General features: G+C 37.6%; 1 protein-coding gene across 1 annotated transcript; it reads right to left on the bottom strand.

Annotated features, from left to right (window-relative positions):
- Positions 1-775: 775 nt before the first annotated feature.
- On the bottom strand, positions 776-15,202 carry LOC136240326 (uncharacterized). The gene is made up of 8 exons (XM_066031272.1): positions 14,847-15,202; positions 14,529-14,552; positions 7,968-8,099; positions 7,856-7,912; positions 4,545-4,612; positions 4,403-4,491; positions 3,433-3,568; positions 776-1,023 (listed from the first exon to the last, which is right to left on the bottom strand). The coding sequence occupies exons 1-8, from the start codon at positions 15,156-15,158 to the stop codon at positions 960-962; spliced, it is 882 nt and encodes a 293-aa protein (XP_065887344.1). The 5' UTR covers positions 15,159-15,202; the 3' UTR covers positions 776-959.
- Between the last annotated feature and the right edge of the window lie 491 nt (positions 15,203-15,693).

Below are 15,693 nucleotides of genomic sequence, written 5' to 3'. Positions count from 1 at the left end.
ATTGAAGTCAGTTTTGTCTACATCAGTAAGTGCTTGAATCACTGCAGTTCAGATCAGTATATACTACTGGAAAAGATGTTTTTTTAGCACACTTTCTTATGACACTCTCTGAAGTCAGCAAAATAATATCAAGATTCCCAGTAGAATTGGTTTGGCACTTGTACGAAAGAATGCAGGTGTAATTACTTACCTGCTCCACTAGCTATGTTACATCATTATTCCTCATACCATAGTCTAATGATACCAAAAGCCAGAATATGACACTAAAGTAACCACATGCATTTACTTGGGTTAGTACAAATTCATATACTTAAGACAGCACCCTTGCAAATTGTATATGGACAAAATCAAACTATGTTAACAGAACTGTGTGCAGCTGCATTTTAGGGTTTGCAAACATTATTAAGATATCATTATAGATATGATGAAAAACAATTTCCATAATCATTAATTGTATGCGCCTTGCATTCATTGAGAAGATGCAGTTCATTAGAACAAAGGGTATTCACATGTTGGTTTAAAACTCCATCAATTGGGCTGAGATTCCATCAGACAGGCATCTTACTATCATCAGAGTTTAGTGTACCACATGTGCCAGCGAGCACTAGTTGATGCTTTCCTTCCCTTGCTTGCATATAAATCAAACAGATAAATAAGTGACTTCATTCTTAGTACTGTAGTTGTTACCTCTTGTACACAAAGATAAACTTGATCTTGTGACTTAACATATGTGGAAATGTATGTGAACTTAGTTACAAACTGTTCTACACAAGAATGATGCAAACCTTCTGTGATTTAATTAACAACTATAGTGCATATATACACACTAACTCAGCCATGCACAAATGAAGTGACTAGCTATATATTTAAATGTGTTATCCCTTAATATTGCACGCCTTAAAAATTCTAAACTGCGTGAATGTAGCACTACAGAAAATGTGCACATGTATTGTGTAGTTTTAATCATCAGGATCTTCATTGTCAGTCAGGGGCATTCTGACTACATCTCCTTTCATCGACACACTGTAACAAATAACACACCACCATATCAAAACTTCAATAACATTATGACATGCACAACATACACACAAATTTTTGATTGATGCACAGTTAAGCAATTTCACAAATTAACATACTTGCACCACTGTAACACATAATTATATTATATGTATGCATAGCTACTTCAGTAATGGATTTTGGATTTTTAAAGTGGATTCTGAAAATGTACTGTTACGATATACTATTGCTAGGGGATAAATAGGAGGCATGCCTCCAGAAATTTTTGAAGCTCAGAAAAATGCCTTAAGCTATGAAATAAAACTAGGGCAAAACAGAAGCTTTGTTTCTTCCATTAGAGTAGTTACCATAAGCAACAAATATTTGGCACGACTTAAGTTTGGCAAATTTGCATGTAAAGCTGGTTGGTGTATAATAGATTGGCGAATTTACCATATTGAACAATATAGGCTAGCTAATTGGCAAGCAAATTTTCTTCAATTTGCCAAATTTATCAAACTTAGTCATGCCATTGTTTACAGCACTTGTTTGCTCTATTAGAGCATCTCAACTGTATTTTATGAAATGGAATGATTAAAGTACAGCTTAGCTATCTAGTTAAATGCAATCCCTTGAATACTGTTCAATAGAGTGGTATCCATAAGATTGTTTACTATGATTATAGCTACAGCTAGCTAGCCAGACTGCTATTGAGCAAAATTTAAAGGGGGGTACTTACAGGTTTCAACCAATACTACTGAAACCCGGCTACTAGCACTAAAATCTACAGAGTTCATAAACCTCAAGGATATCTTTTTCTTTAAAATGTTATGCAAGTTACATCCCTGTGTTTAAACTGTCACAGCTTGGCAAAGGAACATCACAATTGGTGAAACTTGTACATACACCATTTTAAAGAACGTCTCAGCATTCTGAAAATCTAAATTACAAGTCTGTGTGACCTTCTGTATATGAGATATCAGGAGCCCATAACATTGTGTCACTTGCAAGCTAACCTCTATAGTGGCTTAGAGATGCAACAATATAATTATCGATATATCGTATCGATTTAAGACAATATCGCTGTATCAATACAAAGTCAAACCGTATCGATATATCACGTATCGTGACATATCGACATACCATGGCTTGTTAACATGGCTGACAATCAAATTATTGTACATCATGGTTAAACTGAATAATATGTAATGCTTCTCAAAAAATAGCTCACTTATTTCCCTTAAAAAACTACATAGACCACTGCTTAGACTTCATTTTGTATTGTGCAATACATTGCTGTATCGTGATACACCAGAGGCAATATATTGATACGTCTACGTATTGTTGCAACTCTAGTGGCTTATTTGCATACAGTGTATCTTGGTTATAAAGTTTTATGGGTTAAGCAGTAATGCGCAGACTATCCACACACTGATTTTCAACTCACGCAGTTCCACAAATGATGTGCCCAGTGTGTGGTAAACCATCACTCTATTTAACTTATGTAATTTGTACCAAGATTCACCTTAAACCCTTCATATGTGTGCTTAATTTCAAAGCAATTAGTGGGTTTGCTTGTATTTGTAAGTTTGTGAAAAGAAAAAGGTGAAAAATAACAAAACAAAAAAAACCTGAAGAAAATAAAAGCTAAAATTTATGGCTTGCATATCAGGAATTCCTAATGTGATTATGCTCAAATGCGGTATGTGGGAAAAAATCTTGTTGCTTCAAGATAGCATGGAGCTACATATGTGTGAAAACATTATTGTTCTTCCTGTCAATATACCCACATCATGGCACACTGGTTTTTTCGGCTGCACAGTACATACACTACTGTGTGTCTTGATCTGCCAGAATGGCATGAAATAAAAAAAAACTAATTTCTTACTATTATAGCATTTCAAAGTTTCGCTAAATTACTCTAATAGAACATACAGCTGAGCTATACCAGTGTTTAATACTGCTTGGGTTATATACTAAGTTTCAGATTAGTTAATGTATATACGTGATTATCTCTAAGATAACTGGTCTTACTGCCTATTTACAAGTATCAAGAAATGTCAGTTTTAAGTACTCAGAGTGTTATAACTTACCAATGTTAAAGCTAACTTTACCAAACTTTGACACGTTTTCCTTACCTTCTAGAGTATTCACTCTAAAAGAATTTAACAGCTAAATTTTCTGCCATTTTAGATAATTTTTACTCCAGGTTGACTGCATCAAGTGAGTTCCAATAGGGGTGGTGGCCAGGGGGTGAAGGGAAGTGCAAAAGGTTGTTCACAAAATGAAAGTGAAACGATAGGTTAGGTTACATTCTATTACGAGTGATTGTGAATTATTCACGTAGCCTTGTGTCTGTAGTGAAACATCAGAACTGCTGATAGCAGTTTTCCCAGGTCCAGTCACATATGTTGCTTCATATTCCACAATACTCACTGTGTCCTGGATGTGCTGGGGCCCTTCCTAGTCACCACTATCACTATGATAATCAATATCACAATCACAACCGCCAACAAGAGCACTCCACCACCAGCAGCTGCACCAATAATTGTGAGATTAGAGCCACTGTCACCTGTTTAGGTACACATAGAAATTACAACATTCATTATCTTGTATGTGGCAGGAAAGCCACCATCTTTATTCTTATAATAATAACATCATAAGGTCTAAGGCAATCAGAAGTCTGAAACTGTAGGTCTTCCACATGACTGAACTGTAACTTATCAATCATCTCACAGCTCACACATTCTATTTATAAGTATGATGGAGGAATGAATGTATTTCATAACTCACCAATTATTTTGTAATTCATTAATTACGTTGCTATGCACTGCTAAGGAAGTGTAACTCAAACAAACTGCAATAAATAGGTACACACACATTTTTATGGGAATAATTTCAAGAAACCGGGAACGTGCTTGTGGAAATGCACCTTGCTAGGGGTCCAGGAATGATAGGGGTAAAACTATTTCAGCATTCTTAAGTGACTTAAGAACATAATTACGAATTCATGTTGAGATCAAGATACTCTAATAGAGCAGTCATGTATTCGGAACAACCAGCAGAATATTGCAGCAGTCACTAAACATCTTGCCGCTATAGTTTTCCAATTTCTACTGCTCCAAAGTTATAAATTGCAAAAGTTGAAAATCTTTGGTAATAATTTCAAGAATAATGGATACATTTTAAGAAAATTATCACCATGATGAGAACATTTTTTGAGAAATTCGGAATAGCATAATGAGGATATTTTTGAGCATAATTCCCTTAGGCCTAGCTCCAAGTGACAAGGTCTGGAAATGGAAAATTTAAAAGACAATAACTAAGAAGTAAACTCAGCTGACAAATACCACTAAATGAACAATATAATTCATACACAGAAAATCTAACAAGTTAGTTCATATACCTTTTGAGTTAGACGTGTATGTGTCATAATCAACATCACACAAACTACCATAAACATTGCATGCTGCTTGCAATCTTGTGACTTGAGACCTAGTGATGCAAATATCACAAAACCTAATATAGCGAACTATACACAAACACACCTGGTGTGATATGGCAGCACAGACGCCAGGGTTGAAAAACAGCAACTAGTGTTGAAGTTTAATAAAACCTATACATGAACATAAAAGCAGTCAAATAAATGTTATAAAAGCAATCTCTTTACTAAAGACATACAAGCATACAGGTCATAATGTAAATCACAAATTCTCTAGTAGAGCAACCATGACTGCTTCCCGTCATGAATTAAATTGAAGACAACACAGACACTTTTTTTTGTCTATGTAACTTGGTTCATCTGAGCAAAGTACAGGTAACATCAGTGAATTTCTGAATCCGATCCAAGCTATTTCTATGCTATCAATTGTAGCACACATTAAAGTTCTACAGTGTACATTCAAGGATACTGTCTAGTAAGCCCAATTTTTAGTCCATGCTAATCCCTCCTGGAACTACATAATTACAGGTTCAAGTTAATAGGAAATAACCATTGCAATTACAAAAGATCTAAGGCACTGTTTAACCAGTCAAATTTGGTCATGAAGAAGCTACCATATAGCAGGCAATTTTCGAACATGTAATACTAGAGACATTTGGTAAGATACTGTTAACAGATAAAAAGCCATGTGAGTATAGCCAATAACTTGTGGTGTTTCATTGGGGTGGGTTTTGTTACAAGCTCTGCAGGTTTTGATGAGTCAGTCACATCATTTATACAATTTAGTGATGTCTTTACCTGCACTGCATAAGCCTGTTAAGGTTACGCATAGATAATATAGTACAAGTAGGGATTCACAACGGTGATGTCACTACGGACAATCCTCGTTATGGGTAGGGACTTTGAGTGGCAATATCTCACTAACTATACTTTCTTTGTTTCTTCATGAATTTACCTTGACAGTTTCCTTAGATTAAGTGAGTGTTGTCAAATCACGGCGGTTTGCAGCCGGAACTTCTTCGCTATGGTTGTTCAGGCGTGGCACCAATAGTTTTTGTGGCGGGATTGTGACAAGGTACGAGAAATTTTTAAGCATCAACAAAGCCCCCGACAACTGAAGATTTGTATGAAGGTTATATTTTGTGAAGCATGAACCCGTAACCTCGCGTAACCAAGACCAAGTCTAACCCGTAACGAGGATTGTACGTACATAAAACTATTAGTTCCTACGGAAATGACGTCACCATTGCAAATCCCTACTTGTACTACAGCATGCAGGACCCTAATTACCATTTTAGTGTGGCAGGACAAAATGAGTGAGTACTATGGTGTATGGCACAGCACAACATTTGATAAAATTTGCATTCATCTCTCAGGGAAGGATTTACAGAGGTAACATGAGCCCTCTTCAAAACTTGTTAAAAAGATTGATATACTCTAATAGAGCAGTCACGTATATTCTAATAAAACATGCATGTGAATATCCATGTTAAGGAATTAGTGAAGTTTATCAGACATTCTAACATTAAATGCAAAACTGAGCATGACCTTATACTGCTATAGCTTTGGTATACAGTGTATAAAGATATAGAACTCCAATAATTTGTTATACAAAATGAATCTATGCTATCCATATTTTGTAATTAATTATAATGTTTTGATTGTAAGTCATTCTATTTGTATCAGTGGAATCATGGTTCCTATACCAGTGAGATAGCTATCACTTACAAATTACTGTGTCTCTTATGTGTTATGCTGTCTGTTTCCACTAGGTAGCTTTATCTAGTACTAAAGGCACTTATATTATGCTTTATAATTTATGTACATAAAATATAGCAATTTGCTGAGTTGATTCATAAAAATATTGAAAGTCTCTCAGCAGCTGGGGGCTGTACCCCCAGACCCCTGCTTCTGGTAACTCTATACTGCTCTTGGAACCCCCCTTCAAAAAATCCTGGCTACGCCCCTGAGTGAGGTCATGATCTGCAACAATCATGAATCTAACAATGCAGTTATATTCATAGCACAAGAGCTACATACACTTACCTTTACACTAGTGTTGTTTTAGTTCAATTCAAAATTAATTTACTTAAAATAAATATGCTGAACTAAAAGTATTTTAATCTTTGTTATATAGTACTTTAGTATGGAAAACAAATTTTAGTTTTGATTAATTTCTTTAATTTCTTTTTAGTTAAAATTAGTTTACTAAAAGTAAAAATGCTAAACTAAATAATAGTTAGACACCAAGACCAAGGGAACTAAGCGATTTAGTAACCCCAATGGCCCAAGGCTGTAGCGTCTCGAGCGCAGCGAGGGCACTACTAAGGGCCAAAGGGGTTACTAAATCGCTTAGTTCTCCCGTTGGTCACGGTGTCTAACTTATTTAGACTATGTTTTAAAGTACATACCTTTATAGCCAGAGCATTAGGGTGGGGTGAAAGAGCAACGTAGAACGGCAGAACGGTTTCTTCCTGAAGTCCTACAGCGTTCACAAAAATAATTATTTGACCGGTAACCAGAGTAACGGCTAGAGCTACAGTAGATACGCCGCTTAGTCTACTATTTGTCCAGAATTATTTGCAGAACACGGAGAAGAATTGTATTACAGTATTTTCAAGTACTCCAGTGCACCTTTCGTGTTATAATTATTTTTCACGTACAAAATTGCCTGAGGGCGGGTTACTAAATGAACATGTGTAGGTGACTAAATGAGCATGTCAGGTGACCTAGTTGATGGCAGTCTACTTTCACATACCTTTTTTGCATACATGTACCAGGTACCAGGCGGCATCAGCTACAATGCAGAAGGTTACAGCTGAACTTCAAGAACACGTGTATTTTAATGTTGATGCAATAACATTGTGTAACAACGTGTACACCCAGAGATGGAAGTCATACTGTGCTTGACTGATAGTCACTGTATGGTAAGGTAGGATAAAAGTAAGGCACTATCACATGTATTGTATGGCTGGATATCAATATGCCAAGGGTTTCTTCTTGAGTGAATTTGAAGCATTTCTGTGACAGAAGTAGTGCCATAAATGTAGCCACTTTTCTGCCACACTTGACTGAACACATCAGTTAGGCAGGCAGTATATAATTCCATTGAATAATCTTCTTTAAAATTACTACTCGATGAAAATGTTTCAGGTCGATCTGAAGGCACTTTTGGGCTTGCCAACCAAATGCTGTCATGCTGTCATGAGGGAAGGTTTGGGTGATATTCTCACAGGCCACGCCCAAACCTTCTACTATACAGTACTATTGTACTGTATGAGTAGAATAGGAGGCAATTCATGTGTATCAGAAAATTTCATCTTGATACATGTCTCTCAAAAAAACTAGGCTACAAATTACTGTGCATAGCTAACATCCTGTTCCTTGACCACTAACACACACATTATACACTGATACCTTTTTACACTTTTTGTTACATGCTCCTGTGTTCAATACCCTCTCACAAGGTTCAAACTATAGGATATGAATGGTGCATAATTACTACGTACATAAATCAAGCATCACTTACCATGTCAAAGTTATCCTTAGGTAGCTGATTGTAGCATCCAATACCACTGGAATCCTTAGCACAGAAGACAGCAAGCAGTTTTCCAATATCAATACCTTTGTACTCATCTGGTAAGTTATCCTGAATGAATGACTATAAGAAAAACAATTAACTTAAGCTACTGCAGTTACTAGGGCTGGGAGATAATTAAGATAAAAGATAATCTAGATACCTAAACCACCTATCATAAATTAGATAATGATTTTCATTATCGAGACTGATAATAGTAAATCTCCGTAATCTAGTGTATATCAACCACAGTCAGATGAAAAACCTTTGGAAAGGTATCGAATTAAATGAGGAACAAGTAAATTTCTGACTCGACAAGGACTCTATGTCAACAAATATGTAAAACTTTTCTAATAATATTACATTATTATGGAGATAATATCGATTATCGAGATAAAATGGTTGTCACTTATCAAGATAATATTATAGGTTTTATTATTATCGCACAGCCCTAGCAGTTACACACTAGTTAGCTAACAGATGCTGATACTTAACTAAAAGCAGCTTACTGGTAGTATACGCATATCCAACAACAGCAGGTTAGTGCTTTTGCAACATTATTAGCTACTACATGGCAGATATTACGGTTATCAAGGAGATGAAAAGGCTCTATTGAAAGGTGTCATTTTTGTTGGACATCAGTATTAGTACTAGTTATCACATCGTCTGAGGAGCTCTAAATAGCGTAGAAACCGATGTCGACCCATCTAAGTGATTTAGAATATGTTAAGAAAGAGTGAGAGAAAGTGATAAACTGTGCGTGCTAGCACTGGGATTTATCCTTAAGTCAAGTTGATCATGACAGTACCACTGTACTGGCATGACATTCATAACATTAGCTATGTAGCAATAGTGCCAGAATCAAGTGGCTACTAGCTAGAATAACGCTTGTCTTGTCCAGAAAGTAAACTATTAAGAAGCAAACTGTGGGTGCTAGCATTGAAATTTATCCTTCAAGCGCATTGTGTCAGCACCACTTGCCCCACCCCCCTTGGGCATAGGTGGGGCTATACAGGGGGGATTGACATGAAACTGTTGTACCACTATGGGGGCATTTGACAATCATTCATTAACTACCCAAGTATTTTGTTGTAGGACTCTCAGTTTCGATTAATTCAATAATCAACTAATCATCGATTACTAAATCAATTAATCAATCTATAAGTAGTGAACACCATGCACATAGCATCAGCTACACTTAATTAGTACAGTGGAACCTCCCTTATCCGGACCTCCATTGTCTAGACAGCCCAAATTGGTCATGTGGCTTGTAGTTTATTGACCATAATGAAGTTTGGTTTAGATAAAAGCACAAGGAAGGAGCCCAAAGGTTGCTGTTTACCTGTTTGGTGGCTTGTTTATTCTACTACTAATAACTACCACTTGGTTGCTAGGTGATAATGCATTTTTACAGCCCAGGGGAGTGACCATGAATGTTCTGTAGTGACTTCCCCTCTGTCTACTAAACTGCATAGCACTAACTGATAGCAATAACAACATTACTTGTATTTAAGTTAGTCACTTTAGCATAATAGCATGTTATTCTTAGTTACGGACATTTCTGAGATACAGACAGTAGTATGTACCAGACCGCCCGGATAAGAGAGGTTCCACTGTACTGTACACAGTCTCATAGTAGTGGTAAAGGAAAGTTGAAGGAATGGCAGCAGTGGTACTAAAGCACAACAATACCTGGTTATCTATGGTGGTGTGGCCTCCATTGCACAACCCAGACAAATAGGCACCACAGATATTTTAATACATGTTCCCTTGTCTGGATTACTCTTTGTTTTAATTAGTTATCAAGATGGCAGCTACATAATATTATACACACATTTATTTTTCCTGTGATGCAGTTCTTTCTACTATTTCCAGAAGATTATATTTTAACACTAGTAGCAGTACTTACGTGTGGTTGTGTGGCTTCTTGTAACTTAGCACTTTATGGAATAGTATGGAGAGGCTTGTAGTGAGCAAAGAGGCTTTTCATTTAGAATTTTATTGATGACATGTGTATACTACTCAATTAATCGATTACAAAATAAAAAAAATCGATTATATTTTTTCATCTATTATCGATTAATCATGAGAACCCTAGAGCTATTTTTTTTGTAAATTTCTATGCTATGTTAAATCCCTTCGTCACAACTGGGGCCAACGGTGGGGGATTGACCATGTATGCCCAAGGTGAGGATAGTGGGCCAATACATCGATAGGTAGTCTCGCATAGCCAAACCACTACTTTTCTTAGTCTGGCAGCGCCTGCCTTAAGGGTCTGGTGACCATAGTATACAGTAGTACTTATGCGACCAGAATTCCAATGTGGTTTTCAAATTGCATGTGACGTAATAAATTACCTGTTCAGACTGTTGTAACTTGGCGAAGAAAGCACAAAACTTCATACTTCTCAACATAAGTCTTTACAGCATGTGTATCTCGGAGTCTCACTTGGAGAGTATCAGCTGCTTTCCAACTATTCCGAATTCGGTCGCCATGGTTATTGTGCTATTCATGGCACAAACTACACATTTTACGTCACAAATACTTATTTAAACTGGACACTGTGATTTGATTGGCTCTACCACTATAGTGGTAGTAGCACAAGTACCATATACTACGGTCACCAGACCCTTACTCTAAAAGCGAAGGGGCGGGTGCTGCCAGACTATTCTTTTGTGTGGGCATCGGTTCCACTGCAGTCAGGGTGAATGTTGATTGCTGCTGATTGGCAAAGCCCTAAACTTCTTAGACCTGTTTAAAAACTTGCAGCCTGATTGCTACGTACCACTGTAACTGAAGGGTACGCGACGCCTAAGTTTAGGCATAGATAATAAGCCTTTTCCATAATGACATCACTCCGGTTTTCTATTTGGAGTACTCTTATGTTTTCGAGTATTGCATCCTATGACAACAAGTTTTCATAAACCATTTAGTTGTAAATAAAGGATGATATTGAAGCCAAGTTACCAGATATGGTTACAACGTATATACGTATGAAGGAATGTTATTTCTACTCAACCTTCAAAACCAGCCGAAATTTTCAAAACCCATGTAAACAATTTAATTCTGCTGTATTATACCCATACCTGTTAGCTTTAGCTCGATACCTTCTTCCTGGGTCACACAAATGATCGATCTTCATTTGTCGCCCAATATCACTTGTACTTGAAAATAATAGAGTCCCCCAAATAGAGGTTGCCATTTTTTTACTCTGACGCCATTATGGAAAAGGCTTATAGAGTCAGACCTCCCAACTTGGAACTAGGGTTAACCTTGAGACACCCCAAGTGTATGGCCTCATGCAACAGTGGGGACACACACACACTTTAGTGATAAAAAAATGTCAACAAGCATGAACTAGCTATACTGCATGCATACTGCTGTTATTTGCAGCTTATTTCTATGTTCTATGGTGTTAATCTACACACAGAATCGAAGCAATCTGGAATTCCAAACACGGTGTAGCACTGTGTGAGTCACAAGTCTGCTATTCATATCTTTGTGATGATTGTAGATATCACTAATCCTTTTGCTAGGTCTAAATCTGTCCTCTGCTCTGGCACACGATATATTTCCCGCCCTCTACAGTATTTATAGATACATTAATGCTAGAAAAATTTATTTAATACTAAACAAAAACGAGAAGTCACCTTACCATGCTATAATACGGCATTGGGCTACAGGTTGGCTCCAGTCTTTTATTGATTTGAGCACCATAAAATTTAATATTTATCAAGTGCGTATCATTTCATACATTGAGTTTACAAAATGTTTTCGATTGTGGGTTTGAGTTTTGTTTACAGGCGAAAACGTTGAGATCCAGAGTGTGACCTTGAGAAATTGGTACCTGACCGTGAGACCTTGAGAAGAGGCTAAAAAACTTGAGTCTCACAGTTTCTTGAGAGGTCTGTAGAGTACATAAAAGGGATAGGAAACACAATAACGTGACGTCACAAAATATGTACATTTCTATTGGAATACCGTGTATTATTTCACGAACATACTCGTTACGTTTGCTGCGCTTGTATCATAACAAATGTTGTAACGACAGAATTTTGTAACCAACGATCGACTGTGAAACTTCGCTACAGTGAACTCAAGTGAGTAATTGAGGGAACTAGGATGGTACTAACCCTCAAGGAAGTTATACGCAAAATTAAAAGAGACTGAAAGTGAAAAAAAAAAAACAGCCAAAAAATTACTTTAAACCACTTAACTTTCTTCGTAAATATATTCTATCCTTTTAACTGTGATAAACCTATTCCTTACCATTTAACAGAGAGAACCAGAGGAAATATCAGAGCAAAACAGGAACTGTTGCTTGAAGAAACGACTAAGTATCTTCCATTTTTTACCAAAAGTTTAAACCACCTAGCAGTACAATGCAACGGTAAAAGACTGTGTTGGTGACACGCCTAGCTTACCACAAGATTCGAAAGTGGAACCGGCTATACAAGAAGCGGTATGGACGAGGCATGAAGGTACTATGAGCGAAAGTATGATGACGTGTAACAATCACGGTTAATGCGATACGCTTTGGTACAAAATCTACGGTCTGAATTGTCTCGCCAAAATCTCTCACAAAGGCCTAAATACTTGCTGTAGTCTGTTGGATTACTATTTACGCTACTTAGAACACTAATTCCCATGCTTGAGCACAAACTGTTTTATCCTTTAAGTCACACGTAACAGAAATCAAACCGGAAATTGCTTGCATTTCCTATCCCTTTTATAGGGTTTCCAACTCAGAATAGGAAGGTGCTTCCTTTTGTTGTTTCTGGTGGTTTTCACACAGACTGACCTTTAAGATAAAGCAAACAAGTGCTAATTTATTATTGGATTGCTTGTAGTATTGAGTATTAGCATAAGTTTAACACACAAGAACATAACGTGACTGAAAATATCATAATAGTTGAATTGGGAAGCTTATTAGAAAATCACTGTATTTTAGGGTGACTGAAGTCACAATTAGTGTATTTTCTTGCCATATAATGAAGACTTCTACATCTTGTAGTGTTATAGCACATCCTTTATATAGCTCTAATGGGATTGTTGGCCACGTGACCACTTTTTGGGTATTTACCAGCGTTGAAATCGGGTCACTACTGCTGACCCGGATGACCCACTGACCCGGATTAATTAAAGCCGAGGCATGCGATAAGAGCTAAGTTTCGGGTAGTCTCGAGCGAGCGAGACTACGTTTTGTGCGTTCGATTTGTGTTGAGTAAACGAGTAATTATGTGATAATTAAGCCAGTAAGTTTATAATTTAAAATCAGTCAGTGAGTCTGGTTCCACGTAGCTACTGTTTACAGACAGCAATTGGTTGTGGCTTCGTGCATACCTAGTATTACAATTTCCCGATATATTAAAGTGGGTGTGGCTCACAGAAGTACTTATCCTGCTGCAAGACTAGACTATATACAACTCGTACAATAATCAATTAGTGGGCATGGCTCCACGTAAGCTTGCAGACAGCAGTCTTGTGTTACAGACTGCACCTACTAATGAATGGACGTGGCTGAGCGTGTTTGTAACGCGATAAGTGGGCATGGCTCACAAAAGAGCACGCGACTAGCATTTATAAGTTTCCACGTCGTCAAACGAACAATTTCGTTTCTCACGTGATCCAATCCGGGTCAGACCCGGATAATTTGTAAACTGGGTCAGACCCGGATAATTTGTAAACCGGGTCGGACCCGGATAATTTGTAAACCGGGTCAGACCCGGATGACCCGGAGAAAATGTGACCCGGTTGACCCGACCTGGTTTCAACGCTGGTATTTACAGTTAAAACTGCATTGATATTGAAAGTAATAAACAGTTTAATAATATATTAGCACTTGTTTGTTTTATCTTAAGGTCAGTCTGCATAAAAATCATCAGAAACAATGAAAAAGGCTGAGGCATCATCTTATTTTGCAGTGGAAATCCTATATGAAGGGATTTTTGGTCACGTGACCACTTTTTGGATATTTACATGTTAAAATTGTGCTGATAGCGACTGCTGCAAACATTCCTATAACAAATTAGTACTTGTTTGCTTTATCCTAAAGGTAAATCTGTGTGAAAATCTCCAGAAATAACAAAATGAAGTACCTTCCTATTTTGAGTGGAAACCCTACCTTTTATCTATGGTTTAGGGCTTCGCCAATCAGCAGCAATCAACCATCACCCTGACTGCAGTGGAACGTTACACAGAATTCTTAATGCAGGTGTACCAGACCCTACTTTTCCCGACGCCCACACAAAAGAAAAGTAGTGGTCTGGCGGCTACGCGAGACTAATTGATAGGTGCGTAATGACATTTTGTTTGTTTTTGCCGATTTTCGTTTGATGGATGTAGTAAACAACCACCGGCGAAACCACAGGTTACTATTTGGTAACCCCCCACAGCCTCCGACGTCAAAGGAAATAAACTGAGTTGTTTATTATTTGGGGATCAAGAGTAACGCCTTTTCTATAGTTCAACTAGACTAAACAACACTTGCATAAATAGTTTATAAATGCTCACCCTGCAATTTGGGATCACTTTGTTCAGGGGCGTAGCCAGGGGGGGTTCAAAGGGTTCGGACGAACCCCCTTTTCAGAGTTATATTTTAAATCGTGATACTGGTTAACTAGAACTGAATTAACTTACACAAATCCACTGAAATGGGTAGCTACAGGTCTTCAGGCAGAGGAATTCAAGTACCTCTACTCGATATTGTGAATGAATTTATAAGAATACACATGTTTACACGTGTACACGTGTTTACATGTGCACACCTACGAAATTCTATACTTAGGGCAGAACCCCCCTTTTGGAAATCCTGCCTACGCCCCTGTTGTTGACGACGAAATTCGAACAGAACGGGTCCGCACACAGGCGCGTAAAACTGAGGCTGGAAATGAAGCCAGACTCGTAGTCATACTGCGAAGAATCGGAAGTAGGTTCATGGTAGTCGTCAGATCCAGCATTATCATCGTACTGTGAGTAGTCGCCACTACCTCCTGTAGACCCATACAGGCATTGTAGTTCTCTAGACGAAACCTGGGTCGTGGCTACGAAACATGCCGAGTCAGGGGCCTGTCGCTTAAGCACGACGGCTTCAACATCACACTGGATGAAAGTGAACAGTAAGACTGCAAGAACTGCTTTCATCTCTCCCACCGGTATTTCTCGGATATTTTTCGGGTATTTCGGCTAGTCCTGTTTTGCTGTCAGTGTCAGCTGCATGCACTCTGATGCCAGCTCTAGTATATTTAACCGCGCACGTTTTCGTAAACTCCTGGATACTCGCAGGAGCGGATCTCGACTTATGGAAAGGTGGGGTCAAAAATGAACTGAGGCACTACTATTTATTATTATTTATTTTATTTTAACTGCTTTTTAATGCAGGCAAGGCCTGCATTAATGGTCTGTGGGCAACTGGTGCCCACAGCCAGAACTGGTTTGGTAAAGTGAGTTAAGGGTGCTCTGTACAGTTTCCTTATATGGCTTCCCATGAAATTTAATTTGTTCTATAACTTACAAATGGTTTTAGCAAATGTTCTGTACTTTTGTACTGTATATAAGCATAGATGGGATGCGTAGTATATAATATCTATGATATAAGCTAACACTAGTACACAGTTTAGTCCAAACCCAACTGCTAAATTTGCTTTAGAACATGAGTTACAGTTTTTCCCTTTATACC

Source organism: Dysidea avara, chromosome 12 (assembly GCF_963678975.1).
Source record: "Dysidea avara chromosome 12, odDysAvar1.4, whole genome shotgun sequence".
Taxonomy (NCBI): domain Eukaryota; kingdom Metazoa; phylum Porifera; class Demospongiae; order Dictyoceratida; family Dysideidae; genus Dysidea; species Dysidea avara.
This window is presented reverse-complemented; position numbering and strand designations above follow the sequence as displayed.